The 16,848-nt window shown below is 33.8% G+C and overlaps 2 protein-coding genes across 5 annotated transcripts; one reads left to right on the plus strand and one right to left on the minus strand.

Annotated features, from left to right (window-relative positions):
* On the plus strand, positions 5,722-8,451 carry LOC109357078. Its single transcript, XM_019600797.1, has 2 exons — positions 5,722-5,981; positions 8,137-8,451. Exons 1-2 carry the CDS (start codon positions 5,859-5,861, stop codon positions 8,251-8,253), a joined length of 240 nt encoding a protein of 79 aa, XP_019456342.1. The 5' UTR covers positions 5,722-5,858; the 3' UTR covers positions 8,254-8,451.
* Positions 9,153-16,848, minus strand: LOC109357077 (probable serine/threonine-protein kinase At5g41260). 4 transcript variants are annotated; one of them, XM_019600796.1, is made up of 12 exons: positions 16,443-16,848; positions 15,899-15,918; positions 15,684-15,818; positions 15,364-15,584; positions 12,679-12,814; positions 11,843-11,976; positions 11,650-11,755; positions 11,430-11,515; positions 10,761-10,949; positions 10,385-10,537; positions 10,068-10,181; positions 9,153-9,653 (listed from the first exon to the last, which is right to left on the minus strand). In XM_019600796.1, the coding sequence occupies exons 3-12, from the start codon at positions 15,763-15,765 to the stop codon at positions 9,399-9,401; spliced, it is 1,476 nt and encodes a 491-aa protein (XP_019456341.1). In that variant the 5' UTR covers positions 15,766-15,818; positions 15,899-15,918; positions 16,443-16,848; the 3' UTR covers positions 9,153-9,398. The 4 variants fall into 4 exon arrangements, with proteins under 4 accessions (XP_019456341.1, XP_019456339.1, XP_019456338.1 ...); XM_019600794.1 differs by lacking the exon at positions 15,899-15,918 and having other exon boundaries at positions 15,684-15,872; XM_019600793.1 differs by lacking the exons at positions 15,364-15,584; positions 15,684-15,818; positions 15,899-15,918; positions 16,443-16,848 and adding exons at positions 13,183-13,403; positions 13,503-13,691; positions 14,262-14,666.

Consider the following 16,848-nt stretch of genomic DNA (forward strand, 5'->3'; position numbering starts at 1 on the left):
GCTTCTTGCCAACAAGGTATAGATGAGGCTTGTTTGTAGGTTGATGGTTTTGAGATGGTTGAGACAGTCAGACAAAAACTTCTATATGAAGAGGAACATTGAGTATAAATGAGATAAAAGGATAAGGGGTAGGGCATACCTGAAGGTGGATTGACTTGTGTGAGATTGGAAGTGGCAAGGTTGTAGTGATAGTTTGGTAGATGGTATGGTAATTTTCTGGTCCTAGTGAATTATCTTAGGGGAGTATGTGTGTTTGGTTGATGAACAATAGAGTTATGTGGGGAATGTTGGAGTAATGGTTGAGATGTTGTTGGGTTTAGAGGTTGTGGTTGGTCTATATGAATTAAGTCAGTAGGGTCAATAGTGTTTATGTGATAGGATTGAGGATTATGATTGCAGATGGGTGTGGAGGAAGAGTCAGTGTCATTGATAAATTGGAAAGGGAATTGATCTCCATAGAAGTTGGTGTTTCTAGGTATGAAAATGGAGTTGGTTTTAAGGTTTTACATAATGTATCCCCTGGGTTATCTCTTTAAAACCAACAAAAATAGTCTTAATGACTCTTGATTGAAGCTTGGTCTTGTGAGATTGAAGGGTAGTGGCATAAGCTAGGAAGCTAAAGACTTTTAATATGGACATTGTTGCTTTAGTAAGGGCATAGGTATACAGTTGCTGATGTGGATAGCATGCTGCATAGCAAAGTTCCAAAGTTTAGAAGGTAAATGAGATTGAAAGAAAGTAGCCCTTAAAACATTAAGGACATGTTGATGTTTCCTTTCAACAATCCTATTTTGTTGAGGGATTTCAACACAAGTTCTTTGGGGGGTGATACCTTTAGAGACAAGGTGATCATGCATCAAAAATTCTACACCATTATCACTATTTAAACACTTTAGATTCTATCAATTTCAATTTCTATATAAGACAGAAAGTGGATCAAATGAGGTCTAGCCTCTATCTTGGTTTTAAGGATAATACTCCATGTAAATCTTGTGTGGTCATGAACTAATGTAAGAAATATTTATGACTAAATATAGATGGAATAAAGTAGGGACCCCAAATATTAGCATGCAAAATGTCAAAACAATGTAAATAATGAGATATGATTGTGGTAAAAGTTAATTTCTTTTGTTTAGCCATATGGCATATGTCACAAACAGTATGATTATGTTTGGCACATATAATAGAAAAGTCTTTGCTAAGTTTTATTAATATAGAAGCAAGAATGTGTCCCAATCTAAGGTGTCAAAGGCAATAGTCATTAGCATAGTAAGCAGAATTAGTAAAATGTGCAGAATGTTTTGTTAAGTGTTTAGAATGTTGTAGATCTATGAAGAATAGCCCATGATGAGGCTTAGCTAAACCAATCATTTTCTTAGTATGGTTCTGCAAAATTAAATACTTATTGTGAGATAGAATTAACTGGCAATTGAGATTATGCATTAGTTTGATGGCAGAGAGTAATTAATATGAAATTGAGAAATGGTGCCAGAGGTACAAGTTGTTACCTTGTTACCATTAGGTCAGGTGATGAACATAGGTGCTATGGACTCATAAGTGTAAAAGTTATTTATCAAAGTGCAATATGTCAAGAGAGAACTTAAGCTTGCCTATATTTTGATGAAGACAAAGGACTTAGTGAAAGCTTAAAAACAACTCAACAAATCAACATGCCAAAGATTCAAGAGCTTCATGTCTAGACTAGAGTCTTAGACGTGTCTTAGTTATTGAGTCTAGGTTAGGTAAACCTAGATACAAATCTCACAAAGTCTAAAAACTATCATATCATTTACATGAGACATGTCATCTAGTTTATTATATGTTCATGCATTAATCATACATGTTATTTGTGAACTTTAGGCATAACATAAAAGGGAAACGTGTATAGTTGATAAGCATAACATATAGGTAGTTTATCAATTAACATCTTAACTGAAAATATGTCAGTTAATAGATTAAGTGAAACTTTAATCGATTAACGTGAAAACAGTTTTTAACATATAACTGAAAAATAGAATTTAGTTACTCTCTAACAGCCCGTTAATCGATTAACATGCAACATGATCGATTAACTGAGTGCAAAACAGCTTTTCTATATAAACTGTATTTTCAACAGATTTCGTATACGAATTAATACATTCATTCATTCATATTAGAATTGCTAAGTTGCATATTTTCGTATTCTTTGTATGTCATATAGGCAGAGAGAATTGCATGTAAGATTAGAGTGAGATAATATTAAGATTAACTTGTCATCCATTGCATATTATCAAATGTGTTCATTATCCTATCTTGTTCTTGCATGATTCTTTCATTACTGTTTAGAGATTTCTTAAGGGTAGAAATTACATGTTCTTCATGATTCTGATCTTATACATATTCTTAGTAATTGTGAGATTTGTATAGCGTTTATAGCTTGTTCTTTCTTGTAATATTTGAGCTATTTTGTGCTTCATATTACTATGTTTTTTTGTGTTGTTTGTGTAACAAGGAAAGTCGTCTCTTAGTGTCGTACCACCAACGAGATCAGAGAGTCTTCACCGAGACTTGGAGGTCTTGAGTTTAGAACATATTCTTGGCTGGGGTTGGATTGTAGGAAAAGTTTTCCTAGGCGATTGGATAAGGTCAAACCAAGATAGAGGTTCTGGGAATTCAAGAAGGTAGCATTCAAGGTCTTGTAATTGGAAGTGTGTATGTAAGATACATTGACTTCAATTTTAGTGAAGAAAATCTCCCAGATCAGAGGGGATGACTGGATGTAGTTTTGCAGTGAACCGCAAAACAAACCAGTATAAAAACCTTGTTGCAGGATGTTTCTTTCCCTTATCTCTTTACTGTTTTAAGTAGCTTTTAATTGCCTATTGTAGCCGATATTTTGAATATAGTATTACTGCCAAATAAAGATCATTTGTGTTCAAATATATGTGATATATCATTTCTGTATAATCTGTAATTGGTTGTGTAATTGAGCCATTCAGCAACTGCTAATTCTGTGCGACTTAATCGATTAAGTCATAGCTTTAATCGATTAACTGGGGATTTTCCAGAATAGGGCTTTGGTGCAAATAGCGGTAAGTGGAAACCGCGACACCTATTCAACCCCCCCCCTTTCTAGGTGTATTCTGTCACTGATACCTAACAATTTATATCATGGATAATGTGGTCTATAGCACATGTGTTCAAGACTCATTGAGACTTAAGAATACCTGATGAGTTAGGGGGAGTTGTTGTATGGATAATAGAATTGATAGTATGATCTCCTTCTTTTGATTTATGCAGTATGTCTATGATGTTTTGGACTTGTTCATTAGTGAATAATTTGCTTGTTCCTTGACTAAATTTAGGTGGTTGTATCTCACTTATCTTTATTCTCTTGATCGATACGAAATCTAGTGGTGCCAATAGGATGGTTTGCCATTCTATTGGGTTTATTGTTTTGATATCCAGGAGGATAACCATGCTTTATAAAGCATTTGTCTATAGTATGGTTAGTTCTTTAACAATGTATGCAGAACTTGTTTCCTTGACTCCTACGTGCACCACCACACATATGTCCTCTTCCTCTATATGAATAACCTCATTTGCCTCTAAAGTTGGATATATTGGTTAGATTTCTGAATGGTTCTTGTTTTGTGTTTATAGACAGAGTTATTTTCAAGGTCTACAATAAGAAGGCTAGGTATGTTAAATTGCCTCTCTTGTTGGATTAACAAGGAGAAGACCTTATTAATATTGGGTAAGGGGTCAAGAAGCATTATTGGGACCTAACCTAGGCGTATTTTTCATTTAATCCTTGTAAGAATTTAATCACATAATTATGCTTTCTATAGGTTCTAACAAGCTGGATTACTCCACAAGAGCATTGTGTGGGGCATCTACAATTAGGAATTGGTATAAAAGTTTCAATTTATTCCTATAAGATTTTCATTTGGGTAAAATATTCTGAAATAGTAAGATTACCTTGATCTAGATGGTAGAAGTCCTTCAATAGTTCTCCAATTACGAACATGTCTCCTTATGAGTATCTATCCTCTAAATCCTTCCAAACTTCAGCAGGTGTGTTAAACCATAAGATTGACTTTATGATGGATTGTTCCACTAAATATTGTAACCATGAAAGAACCATGGTATTGCATCTGCCCCACGAGTCATGTAGAAGGTCATCTGGTGGTGGTCGTTTACGGCTTCCTATGATAAATTTGAGCTTGTTCTTGGATTCAATAGAGAGCTTCATTGCTCGAGCTCAAGAGTGATAATTTGTTCCATTTAATAGAGGTGTAACCAAGATCAAGACATGGTTCTCACCAGGAAAAAGAAATTAAGGATTGGTGTTCTGGTCTATGGAGTAAACTTGGTTGGCCATTGTTTCAGATGAGAAAAGAATGCAGAAGAGAAAAGAGGATGAAGTTTGGAAGATGAATCAGAGCATTAGTGTTCTGATACCATCTTAAAATATTTGCACAGCAGAAAGAGAAAATGAAGGAATCAGTCCTTTGTCGATTCTTGGAGAGAAGGATTTACAACTTGGAGAAGAGAAAAAGAAAAAGTATATTTAGAAAGTTGTTAAACACCTAAACTATCTAACTAACACTTATAGTAACCAAACTAACTGAAAAGGGTGAAAGGGCTTAAGAAATATAAAAAGGCCCAAACAGGAAAAAGTAAAGCTGAACTTTAATATTGAATAAGCCCAGTTATAAGATAAAACAGAAACCTAAAGGAGGAGAAGAGAAACATGAATTTCCACTATTGCTTGAGGATGAAGGTAAGAGAAGATATAGATTCTTTAACATTATTTTTTATGTTGGTGGGCACTTTGTGGATAGGATGAAAAATTAAAATCAATTGACTTGATTAGATGTTTTTGTATTTGCAATTACTATTGTACTATTTTTATATTTATGTTTTATTAATGACACATTGGACTTATATTTTGATGCCATATTCACTTCCATTTTCTTTGTTGTATACACTTCGAATCCAAATTTCTAATATTTAAAGGTATTGTTGATATACTAGAAAATTCCTTTTGAAGAAAGAAAGAATGTTGGGTGTTTGGGAAGTCGCCAATTTGTGGGTTTTGGTGTAATGGTTTCTAGAATTTTGGGATGGTAGTGTTGGGTACCATGACTCCCATGGAATTTGGATTGCTCATTTTTTCTTATTTTTTTTATAAGCAAATATATTTTTTATTTTATAGGTAATTAACTAATTCCTTTTAAAGTGCGTGATTATTTCTTTCAATAAACGTTGTTTATAAAAATCGAATTTTTTATATTTTTTAGGCTTTACATTATTAACATATCTTGATGCTCATGTTTTTAGTATGCGTTTCAAGGACTTGCAACTAAGTAAAAATAAAACTTTTAGTTATTATCTTAAAAAAATTGGTTATTTAAAGGTAACATTGGATGTGATCTAGTACACCCATATTGGTCTTAAAAAAGAATATCCCATTTTGTTTCTAAAAAAATATATATTTCATAACTTTATTCTTTAAATGATATATACATTTCTAACAAATTAATCTAAAATTTCTTACACAACTTATCCCTCAATAGATCCAAATATAGTCCAATTAATTTTTTATGAAAAACATGTTAGCCCCTTATTACTATTTTATAAGATTCTAAAAATCAAATTAAAAAAATCATTTTCCCCCAGAAATAAACATTAAAAAAAATCTGTATTTTAATTTTTTAACAATAGAAAAGGTCACATAATAGAAGCCAAAATAATTGTTAGCCTCCAAAACCTCAACCTCCTCGTACATAACACACTACATAACAATTGATAAGAAGAAAAACACAAGTTGAAGTTGAAGTGAAGATTTCAGCTTAGGAATAGAATCATCAATCATGAGTCTATTGAATCGAAAAACAGAGAAGCTTGTGAAAACTGTAACTATTGTTTCAACTGTTACCGCTTCCTATTTTCTCTTAACTGCTGATTATGGTCCTCAGCCCAATGCTCTCGACCCTGTAAGATTCAATCTAAACTCAAAGCTACAATCTTTAACCTTTTCCAGATTTGGGTTTTTGGTTTTCTTACTTTATTCTATGATTTCATGATTTTATAGTTGCAAGCATGTATTGTTAGTAGTGAGTACTGAGTAGTGACCATGTTATTATTATATGGTTTATATAATAATCAGAGAGAATTGGTGTAATTGCTTTGTCACTATTTTTCAATTAGGATCCTTAATTTCAGAAAACAGAAAGAAAAGGAAAATAAAATGTAGACCTAGCTTCAGGATTCATGTTGTATTAGTATATAAGTTGCATTTGGAAATAAGAATATTGAATAGGACTTGATCCACTTGATCTGAATTCTGAAATGCTAGCACCATAACTTTATTGTAACACCAAAAGATAAAATATTGAGTGCTTTTGAATAACTACAGATCTTTTTGGAGACAAAAAAACAGTGATTTTAGGAGGTGTTAGGATGCTATTGCTATCTGAAACATGGAAATTGTGTTTGCTGAGATGGATAGCAGCTAAAGGTGTTAATTTCAATGTTCATGTTAACTGTATCAGAGCAAGTAGATAGGTATGATGAAGAAATTAGGTTTGAGGTTAGGAGTATGGAAACCAGAGAAACAACTCTAAATGGAGAATACTATTGAAGGATGTTGTTGGAAGTCCCACATTGCCTGCAACATTCTCCATTGTATGGTTTATATACCTGCTCGGATAATCCTCGCATTGTTGACTGGTTTTTGAAATGAAACCTTAACATGGTTCTGAGCCAAGAGCTCAACTTCTTCGGTTCTCCATCATGAGTCAGAAAGAGCAATTTGTCTGGTTCGTAGGCTTTTGTGGAGGGGGCATGTTTCCTACTTAGCTTGCCACATTATATTTCGTATGGTTTATATACTTGTGGCGCTACTCCTCTCATTGCCAATTGTTTTTTAAGATGTTGTGATACAAAATTCAAACCCTACAACCCTATTTCTACAAATAGTGGTAGTCCCCTAGTCCTAATCTGAGTTAAATTAATAAGAAAACAAATCAGGAGTATAAATAAAAACAAATCAGAATAGGACATGTATGACAATCTTCTATGAATCTATGATACTAAAATATTTGAAGATATAATCAATATATATTGAAATACTTCCCAGGATTGCTAACAAGGTAGTTAGATGGCAATGGTCAGAGAACAATCTTTTAGTGATGTACATGTCTCTAGATTTATCTGAATTTTCTATTTATTTTCTTGCTTTCAGTTCATGAGCTTTTCTTGCCTCTGACATACTGGTCTTTTGATACTATTCATTTCAAATATTAATGTGACAACCTTTATAAGATTTTTGTCTATTATCATGTGACTGCATTACATTAGTCTACCTTTTGTAATTCTGAAAGTTAAAAACCAAAGCATGCTGCCTGGACTTGCTTTCCTCACCAGAAAACTCATGAAATATGTGCCCTTTACAATTAGAAAGGTTCTGCATAAGTGCATAGCACTTCTTTGTTGGTTGCATTCAGATTTCAGAATGTCAATTTCCTCAGTTGAGTCACCTTCTGAGGTAATCATTGAGCTAGTGCCTAACTGCCACGAGTTTCCGAATGGTTGGAGTGATGGATCTAAGCAAAAAATACTTGGCTTCATTTCTAGCTCTGCTGTTATCTAGAACTGCTCTTGACTGCCACAGTCAATTATCTAGTACTCCTTTTCTTGATTTTTCTACTCAAACTAACTTCAACAAACCTGTTGATGAATACTACTCTGATACTGAATGCCAAGTGGTTCATTCTATATTGACCCCTTGAAAGTTGTCACAACCTTTCTGATAGTTACATGAACATTATTTTGATTACCACTTTCAAAATTGTTGTTCCTTAAAGATTTGGGGCAATGCGAAATTGAGACTTTCAATAGGACTAGATGAATGGAAAAATTGAGTTAAATTACAATAACTGCAAATGAGTGTTATGCTGCTGTTTTCTTGGTATTACTTAACCTTTGAGAATTCATTTATAGTTGACATTGGTTTCTTATTTTCCTTCTGTACTTTTGGTTTTGTTGATCTTATTCAAACTTTTTAAATGAACAATGATTTAATTGAATGCTACTTGCTACAGGATTTTTTTTCTTCTTAGTTCTGATTGTATAATTTCTTAATGCCAGATTAAGAAGCGGATACTTTCGGCAGAGACTACTGTGAAAGAATACTTTCTTGGATCAAAGAAAGAATCTCAAGAAAATCACACACGGAAACTGGACAGCAACAAGGAGCATCCATAAATATGTGTCGTCTTGTAAATGAACATTGCGACTCTGGGAATGTCATCTGTAGTCTAATGCAATGTTTCAATGACTAGAGCTGTGAATTTATAAACAGTATCAGCTTCATGATTTACTTTGCAGTAGTTCCAATGCCATCAATAAGACAACAATAACATCATAATCATGTTTTCTAAATGTGTCTTCTTTCTTTTCTTCATTCATTTTTGCTTCTTTCCTTTTACCTTAGTTTTATGTTATAAAATTATAATTGAGAAAGGTATTTTGTACAGCAGAATAAGCACTTACATTACCAAAGCAAATCTTCTAAAAGCTATTTTTAAGTGTCACCTTTTCTGTGGATGATTCATTGACCTTGCATAAAATGCAAGGTATGCAAGCTTTGAGCATTGCAAAAAAAAGAGTCTAAACAAGTTATACCAATTTGGCATAGGTCACATCTTATGGACTAATGTATATAACTTCTTTTTGAAATAAAATATTTAAGAGAAGAGGTTATCTTATTTCAGGTATCTTACCAATTAAGTTAATTGATTGATTAATGTAGAACATTGTTTCATTGAAAAGGTGTGCAAATAAATCTACTTATCCTATTTAAGAGCTAAGGTCTCATGTTCCTTATCAAAAAATAGCTTATTGTGGGTCTTACCTTGTTTCTCCCTTACTAAGGTCTTGAATTTGAACTTTATGAATGATAAAATATACATATTTGAAGTTTATTTTTATATATCACAGTTCACTCCATTTATTGTCACAAGTAGAATTGAAGTAGAAAAAGAAATTATTGTCATGATAAACACATAGCACACAGCTAGGAACAATAGAGTTTTTCACTTTTCACATTTTCAACCCTTTTATAAATGAAAAAGAAGAAAACTTTGCCAAGTTCGGTTTCATGTTCAATCAATCAAATCATGTAACCAAATGAACATCCTAGCCAACCCAATAAAAAGTGGGAGTGGTGTTACAAACACTCATCCAATCATTGTTTTTTATGTTGAAGAAATCTTCAAACACAAGGAACTTTTTGTAAGGGGTTCTATTGTGTATCAAATATGAACTTTTTAATCAATGTTCTGGGGTGGTGGGGATCATGCATGCATGCACAGCATAATGAGCAAGAAAATTGTCTCTGTACAAAGTCTTCACTTCTGTTTAGAGGTTCCGTTCCGCTTCGATTCCAGAGTTGTTCCATCTTTCAGTGCTGCTTGTGCTTCATTCTCCATCCCAAGTCCAGAAAGGGCAACAGATTGAAGATATGATGCAATGTGCCATACAGGGGAAATGACTTGTGCTTGCATTGCATCATTCAGTGCTTCCTGAGGCATGTCACTAATGAGATGACACAAACTGCGCCGCGCATAGACTGTTGGGGAAACCATCGTTCCAGCATCGATGAACTGCGCATAAATCAACGAATTCTCATTAACTAAACTGACATTAGAAACCAAAATCAATGTTAGAGTGAATAACCGAATAAGATGGATCCAGAGACCAGAGGTGTTGCTACCAAAATGATTCCTTCATAGACTCTAAATCAGAATAAAATACTGTATTCTTGACCACTTTATTATCAAGTAACAACACAGGACATTGATGTGTCTCTAGTTAGAAATCTAAAGCTTTATTCACAACTATGAAAACCGCACATCAACTAGGACTGTAGAATCTGTCAATACTAATTCCAATAAATAATGTTCACTAGAGATATATGTAGTGACATTTTATTGCATAAAACTCGTTTACATGTTCGGAATACAAAAAATGGCAAGCCAATTTTAGATTAGTCGAACTTGTCACTGCTAGAAATCTACCTGTGTGTAGCACATGATCGACAGTCTAAAATCTTTCTGCTTGAAAGCAACATCCCCCCTTTTCTTACAATTTAATGTGTCCTGCATTTGATCAGTCCACATCTGGAATGATAGCTGCAGTATCAGAAAAGAGAGAAGAGAATAATCAAGTTAGAGTCTTCTAAAAGATGATTATTCTGTAATTTCTGTTTATGCCCGTTACACGCACACCAATTAATAACCAGAACATTAATGATAAATTAACATATGATCTAAATTTTGCATGAAATATTAAAAGGCAAGCAGCAATTCATTGAAGTGTAATATAGATAGAGAACCTCATTTGTCACTCCTTCATCATCTTTATAGCCAAGATTTTCCAGAACTTCATGTATGGCAGTCAAGTCCTTTCTTGAGCAGGCTTCACCAAGTGGAGATAACAAAGCAAAGGAAGCACTATTTGGGATACCCATCAAGACATGTGAAGGAACCTAGACACAGATGAGGAGCAATATAAACTTCGGTAAGACAAATTAATCAAACTGAACGTGCAAATATACCTAATAGAAGCCATCAATCACATTAAGCTCTTACATTAACTCTAAAAGAGAGCCTAAGCAGTGAAGAGTGGTAATGTTAAAGGTTACTACGAGTAAGTGATGCCTTACTATTACATAGTAATAATAATAATAATAACAATAATAATAAACCAACCTCTGTTTCCTTCTGAAGAGGAGCCAAAGCAGCCACCAAGGACTTCGGATTAGGCCGTTCTCTTGGTTCATACTGTAAACATCGAGATGCCAAGCGTACCAACTCAGTTCCATCATCATCAGAAAATTGTCCCTCCAAACAAGAATCTGTCAGCATCTGAAGATTTCTATCCCGGATCAAATCAAGGGCCTGCAGCAAATTTTCCAATAATTAGACATGCAGATTTACATATGATATAGTAAATATCGTAATTCACAAGCATAACCAGCTAACCATGATGGCTGTGTTTTGGGTGGAAGATTTGGGAGGAGCAATGAGGGGAGTGGAAGGTTTTAAGTAAACCTCATCCTTGTCCGGGAGTTTCTCAAATGACGGGAGGAAAATGGGGGATAATCGTGTAAATTCTTAAAACCATCTCTCATTAATCTATATGTACATTTTAAAGTTCCCCAATTTGGATGACCTTTGACAATATTGACATTAGAACAAGAGGAAATAAACTTATTCATTAACCTCATATGCTCTTCCCTTTCCCTTCATTTTCTTTTCACTCCTTCCCTACTATCCCTCTACATAACAGTTTACAGTTTCGGAATATTAACCATTCACATATTTGTTTAAACTATTCCGTTGGAGCAATTATTTTCCCCTATTATAAGAATGACTTACATGACTTGGAGGAATATGCTTCCCACTGAGAAGGTCAAGCAAAAGAGTACCAAAGCTATATATTACGCTTTCTGGTGTCACTCTCCCTGCCGAAAAAGATGAGCAATTAGAAAGCCTGTATCGCTCATGGTTGTAAATTTTAAAATGCAACACTGATTTTCCGTTGAAGATAACACAGTGCAAAACATATGCAAGAAAAAATGGCCAGTGTATGGCATACCGGTTCTGAGATATTCTGGAGGGGTAAATGCCAAATTTGTGCTATAACTTTTCCCATCTCTGCTATTTTTCATAAGGCCAAAACTTGAAAGCCTAGGATTACCATCCTGAAAAATTATAAAAACATGTAATATATTATTCCAATTATCTTAGAGGTGCAAAAATAGTAGACACACATAAAAGTGAAAACTTACCTCATCAAATAAAATTCTATATGCATTAAGGTCATGATAGAGGGCACGCCCTTTGCTTGTGCAGTACTCTAGGGCTTGTGCAAGATGTAGAACAACTCTTAGTCGCATTGCCCACTTCATAGGTTGTGCTTCCCCTAATTTAGACACATCAACAACAACCAACCTTTAGTCCCACTAGGTAGGGTCCGCTACATAGATTGAGCAACGCCATAATGCTTTATCATAAATCATGTCCATGGACATAACACTTATCTCTAAACCTTTCCTAATCGTGTTGTCTATGACTTTCCTTGGCCTTTTGTTTCTACAAATTGGACTGGCCTCTATTTGGTCTACTCTCCTTACTGGAGCTTCTAAAAGTCTCCTTCACGTTATCCTAAACCACCTAGGGTGCGACTCTACCATCTTTTCTACAATAGGAGCTACCTCAGCTTTCTCCCTAATGCATTTACTCCTAATCCCATATTGTCTAGTATGTCCATTTATCTAACACAACATTTTATCACTACTATATGAAATTTATTCTCTTGCTGACATTTTACTATACATCATTTAGTCTCATATAACATTGTACTCTTACAACGGTGCGGTAAATAGAGAAGTTATAAAAAAAGTTAGTCATGTGATGATAATATTAATATATTGTTTGCTATAACTTTGTTTGAAATTTCCCAAGCCCAGATAAAAACCACAAAATAAACGAAAAATGGACTGTCATAAAACTTCCAAAGGAGAAGGGTTAGCAAAACTTAAAACCATAAATTCAAAACACGCTGATTAGATGTTCAATACAATAAGACAAGGATAAAAAACATATGCACGAAAGGAGCTCGTACAATGGAAAAGGTGTTTTGCAAGTGTTTCGTTGGGCATGTATTCTGCCACAAGCAACCTCTCATCTCCTTCACAACAACAACCAAGCAAATTTGCCAATCTTTGGTTACGAAGCTGACCAACTGATCTTGCTTCCTCCTACAGTTATCACAGAAAATTGTTCTAATTAATTAAAAGGAAGGTACACCGGCACAACTTGATTCGCCATAATCAATCCAATGTAAAAATTAGATGCTACGTTAAGCACTGGATGCATTTGCTTGTTCGCATCAGTGGAAATTGACCGGAAAACATGCAAAATACATACAGGCTTGACAATTTCCATTTAAGACATTGATTACAGCAGAAAATGATACAACTTTTTATAATTTATTCATCACTGATGGTCCAGTGCCACTAATCTAGATCAACAGTTCAACACCATGCAAGGTTATGAACAAGAGAATTAAGAATTGAGAGCGAGGTTGAATAAGCCATTAAACGAAAACTGAAAAAGGATTACTTACCAAAAACTGCCTAGAATCGGGCCAAGCATTTCTATTAAACCGCTTAACAGCAATTCTCATTTGACTCTCTAACTTCCCTTTAAAAACAACATTTGGAGCCTTCTCTCCATGTTCAGACACAATATTCTCAATCGCAAAACCAGACGTTGCATTCTTAAGTTGCTCTAGTGTAAATTCTCGGAATATAGGCGAGTTACTGACCTCACTTCTATCCTCATTTTCTGTAACCAACATTAAAATAAACATACATCAAACCATCATAATTTCTTATCACTACTGAGAACAACAATTTAAGGCACTACAATATGAATTTTACTCACCAGCATCTGGAGTTTCAACAACAGAAGCCTTAACTTGAGAATTCACACAACATGGAATGAGAGTGGAGCACTGAACCCCCATTTTGATATCCTAGAATCAAACTTCAAGCACTGAAAACCTCTTCCACTTTCAACAACCTTATGCACTGCTACAAGGGCTTTAATGTTTGATTACCAAAGCTCATGAACCTGTAATGTATTCAGAGCCAGAACTTCATGTGAATCACTTCAAAAGCTTTGTTTAAGTAAAGGTAAAAGGGTAAGCCAACAACAAAAGTTTTGATCTAAATGCAAAGTATAAGTCAACATGGTCTTTCATTAATACCAAGCAATTAAAACAGAATAATCAGTAGATTCTGAATTTAATCTTCACATGGCAATAATAGCAGGAACCTTTTGAGCATAGAAAAATCAACAATCACCAAAAACACAACGAATCTAAGGATAAAGAAAACTTTTTTTGTCAGAGATCTCATAACCTCACAAACCCAATTCAGATTATCTTTAAATATGACAACATAACTACTAGTATCTCAGCATTTAAAGCTATATCACCAAAAGGAGTAAAAGTAAAACACAAAACACATAAACACTATCTTTTAGTATCTATCCTTTTTATCTGTTTTTAGATAGTAAACTCAGTTACTTTAATCTTTAACTAACACGGAAATTCAACAACTCAAGTATTCATTTTATTATATTTTAACTAGTGCAAAGTAAAGCACCAACTTTTTCAACCTACTAAAATAGCTACTTCACCTTTAAACTTCATTCTTCTCCAATGGCAGAGGAAAAAGTTGAAAACCACCTTGAGCTGAAAAAAAATTAACTTTTTTTTCCTTGCTCAATCAAATCAACAGCTTTTAGAAGATCCACGCACTCCAGAACCTGAAATGTGCAAAGTTTGAGTCTTTTTCTCGATCCAATCAAACCCCGCTAATTTTTTCTCTTCATAAATCCAACATTTTCCAAAATCACCCCTTTCTTGGTTCTAACAGATCAAGTAAAATAATAAACCAATGTTGTTCATAAAAATTAGAATTTTATTAACAAAATAAAGGTGATGAATGAGAAACTCAAAGCTAAGCTGAAGATCTGTGTGGGAATAAAGAAAATGGTTAAAGGGTGATGAATGATTATGCTAAGCTTTTTCATTTCTGATTTCATTCATTTTTTAAAATTTTAATTTTAGGATTATTTTTAATTTTGAATAAATAAATCAATTATTACCGACACATCATGAGTAATAATAGCTTCAAAGATCTGGAATCTGTGCATGTTATTTAAGCAATTTTAATTAATAATTATTTGCTGGCATAACACATTTGCTTGTTCAATTATTTTGTTCAATTTCAGTTTTTTATTAATATACTTATATTTATTTAATTGATTGGGGTGATCCACGTGGATAATAATAACATCCCCTATGCTTATATACGAGCAATATTTTCACAAATAATATTTTAAAGCTGACCAACTGATCTTGCTTCCTCCTACAGTTATCACAGAAAATTGTTCTAATTAATTAAAAGGAAGGTACACCGGCACAACTTGATTCGCCATAATCAATCCAATGTAAAAATTAGATGCTACGTTAAGCACTGGATGCATTTGCTTGTTCGCATCAGTGGAAATTGACCGGAAAACATGCAAAATACATACAGGCTTGACAATTTCCATTTAAGACATTGATTACAGCAGAAAATGATACAACTTTTTATAATTTATTCATCACTGATGGTCCAGTGCCACTAATCTAGATCAACAGTTCAACACCATGCAAGGTTATGAACAAGAGAATTAAGAATTGAGAGCGAGGTTGAATAAGCCATTAAACGAAAACTGAAAAAGGATTACTTACCAAAAACTGCCTAGAATCGGGCCAAGCATTTCTATTAAACCGCTTAACAGCAATTCTCATTTGACTCTCTAACTTCCCTTTAAAAACAACATTTGGAGCCTTCTCTCCATGTTCAGACACAATATTCTCAATCGCAAAACCAGACGTTGCATTCTTAAGTTGCTCTAGTGTAAATTCTCGGAATATAGGCGAGTTACTGACCTCACTTCTATCCTCATTTTCTGTAACCAACATTAAAATAAACATACATCAAACCATCATAATTTCTTATCACTACTGAGAACAACAATTTAAGGCACTACAATATGAATTTTACTCACCAGCATCTGGAGTTTCAACAACAGAAGCCTTAACTTGAGAATTCACACAACATGGAATGAGAGTGGAGCACTGAACCCCCATTTTGATATCCTAGAATCAAACTTCAAGCACTGAAAACCTCTTCCACTTTCAACAACCTTATGCACTGCTACAAGGGCTTTAATGTTTGATTACCAAAGCTCATGAACCTGTAATGTATTCAGAGCCAGAACTTCATGTGAATCACTTCAAAAGCTTTGTTTAAGTAAAGGTAAAAGGGTAAGCCAACAACAAAAGTTTTGATCTAAATGCAAAGTATAAGTCAACATGGTCTTTCATTAATACCAAGCAATTAAAACAGAATAATCAGTAGATTCTGAATTTAATCTTCACATGGCAATAATAGCAGGAACCTTTTGAGCATAGAAAAATCAACAATCACCAAAAACACAACGAATCTAAGGATAAAGAAAACTTTTTTTGTCAGAGATCTCATAACCTCACAAACCCAATTCAGATTATCTTTAAATATGACAACATAACTACTAGTATCTCAGCATTTAAAGCTATATCACCAAAAGGAGTAAAAGTAAAACACAAAACACATAAACACTATCTTTTAGTATCTATCCTTTTTATCTGTTTTTAGATAGTAAACTCAGTTACTTTAATCTTTAACTAACACGGAAATTCAACAACTCAAGTATTCATTTTATTATATTTTAACTAGTGCAAAGTAAAGCACCAACTTTTTCAACCTACTAAAATAGCTACTTCACCTTTAAACTTCATTCTTCTCCAATGGCAGAGGAAAAAGTTGAAAACCACCTTGAGCTGAAAAAAAATTAACTTTTTTTTCCTTGCTCAATCAAATCAACAGCTTTTAGAAGATCCACGCACTCCAGAACCTGAAATGTGCAAAGTTTGAGTCTTTTTCTCGATCCAATCAAACCCCGCTAATTTTTTCTCTTCATAAATCCAACATTTTCCAAAATCACCCCTTTCTTGGTTCTAACAGATCAAGTAAAATAATAAACCAATGTTGTTCATAAAAATTAGAATTTTATTAACAAAATAAAGGTGATGAATGAGAAACTCAAAGCTAAGCTGAAGATCTGTGTGGGAATAAAGAAAATGGTTAAAGGGTGATGAATGATTATGCTAAGCTTTTTCATTTCTGATTTC

This window comes from Lupinus angustifolius, chromosome LG09 (assembly GCF_001865875.1).
Source record: "Lupinus angustifolius cultivar Tanjil chromosome LG09, LupAngTanjil_v1.0, whole genome shotgun sequence".
Classification (NCBI taxonomy): domain Eukaryota; kingdom Viridiplantae; phylum Streptophyta; class Magnoliopsida; order Fabales; family Fabaceae; genus Lupinus; species Lupinus angustifolius.

Coding starts and splice junctions, on each gene's coding strand:
- LOC109357078 (XM_019600797.1), top strand. CDS start 5,859: ATGAGTCTATTGAATCGAAAAACAGAGAAGCTTGTGAAAACTGTAACT. Junction 5,982..8,136: donor AGCCCAATGCTCTCGACCCT/GTAAGATTCAAT, acceptor TCTTAATGCCAG/ATTAAGAAGCGGATACTTTC.
- LOC109357077 (XM_019600794.1), bottom strand. CDS start 15,765: ATGGGGGTTCAGTGCTCCACTCTCATTCCATGTTGTGTGAATTCTCAA. Junction 11,516..11,649: donor TCCAGAATATCTCAGAACCG/GTATGCCATACA, acceptor CTTTTTCGGCAG/GGAGAGTGACACCAGAAAGC. Junction 10,538..10,760: donor CTCTTCAGAAGGAAACAGAG/GTTGGTTTATTA, acceptor ATCTGTGTCTAG/GTTCCTTCACATGTCTTGAT.